This window comes from Antrostomus carolinensis, unplaced genomic scaffold, assembly GCF_000700745.2.
Source record: "Antrostomus carolinensis isolate BGI_N321 unplaced genomic scaffold, ASM70074v2 scaffold36587, whole genome shotgun sequence".
In the NCBI taxonomy this organism is placed as follows: Eukaryota; Metazoa; Chordata; class Aves; order Caprimulgiformes; family Caprimulgidae; genus Antrostomus; species Antrostomus carolinensis.
Window position 1 is genome coordinate 5,037 of NW_010330167.1, and position 872 is coordinate 5,908.

At 52.9% G+C, this 872-nt stretch overlaps 1 protein-coding gene across 1 annotated transcript in view; it reads right to left on the minus strand.

Annotated features, from left to right (window-relative positions):
* The window catches only part of LOC104528744 (pro-cathepsin H), a gene marked incomplete at its 5' end in the record, with an annotated part of 6,250 nt that overhangs the window by 4,717 nt on the left and 661 nt on the right, over positions 1–872 (minus strand). Inside the window, one exon of the mRNA XM_010172838.1 lies at positions 438–493. Within this exon, the coding sequence (XP_010171140.1) occupies positions 438–493 (56 nt within the window). The remainder of the gene's footprint in view (positions 1–437; positions 494–872) is intronic.

The following is an 872-nucleotide window of genomic DNA, read 5'->3' on the forward strand; positions in this document are numbered from 1 at the left end:
ATTTACCAAAGGGGAAGCAGAGGTTTCTGTGGGTCCCTTCAGGCACCATGAGATGCGCGTGACCCATGAGTGGAGCAAGAGATAAAACTCCCCTTGTTTTCCCTGAGCACGTTAAAGCCAATCTCCATAGCACCCATGATGGTGATACCAGAGACATTGTGACAAAACAAACACCAGAAGAAAAACTAATAAACAAGAGGAACAGCAGAGCTTGGGAAATGCTGGAGATTCAGTGAAACATTCTAACCTCTGGGGAAACTGAAATAAGCAAACCAAACCAAAACCAAAACTGCTTTCCCTGACACATCTCAGCCAAGGGGAAACAAAACCCATTCCAGGATCTGGAAGGATCCCGACACTAGATCGTGAGGAAGGCTGTCAGTCATGGAACAGGAGATCCTCTCATTTCCATCCTTTATTCCTTTCATCTCCCTTCCCCGCTGCAGCCGTGGTTGTTAAAAGCCTGGGCGCAATCAACCAACTGCTGTTCCGCCTGCGGAGAAGCGTTCTGAGTCAGTCTGTGTTCAACACCCACGCCCAGGAGAAGGGAGAGGGGCGCAGCCCACGCGGTGGGCAGCCGGAGAGCGCGGGTTTTACCCGTGCAGCTGGCCAGGAACCACCCGCTGCGAGCAGGAACCACCCGCCTCAGCGGCTCCACACCCCGAGCGGGACAGGGAGCACGTGGAGCCGGCAGCCCAGGACGCTCCGGCTGCAGGAGACGTTCCTGCAGCACAGGACACTGTCCCACTCGCAGGAGAGCTGGCTGAGATCTCTTTCAAAGGTCAGGTTTGTTTTAACACTTACCCACCCCTCAGCTATTCTGGTAAGTCATATAAGCGGCTACTGTCTTTCTAGTTCTTCAAGAATATAAA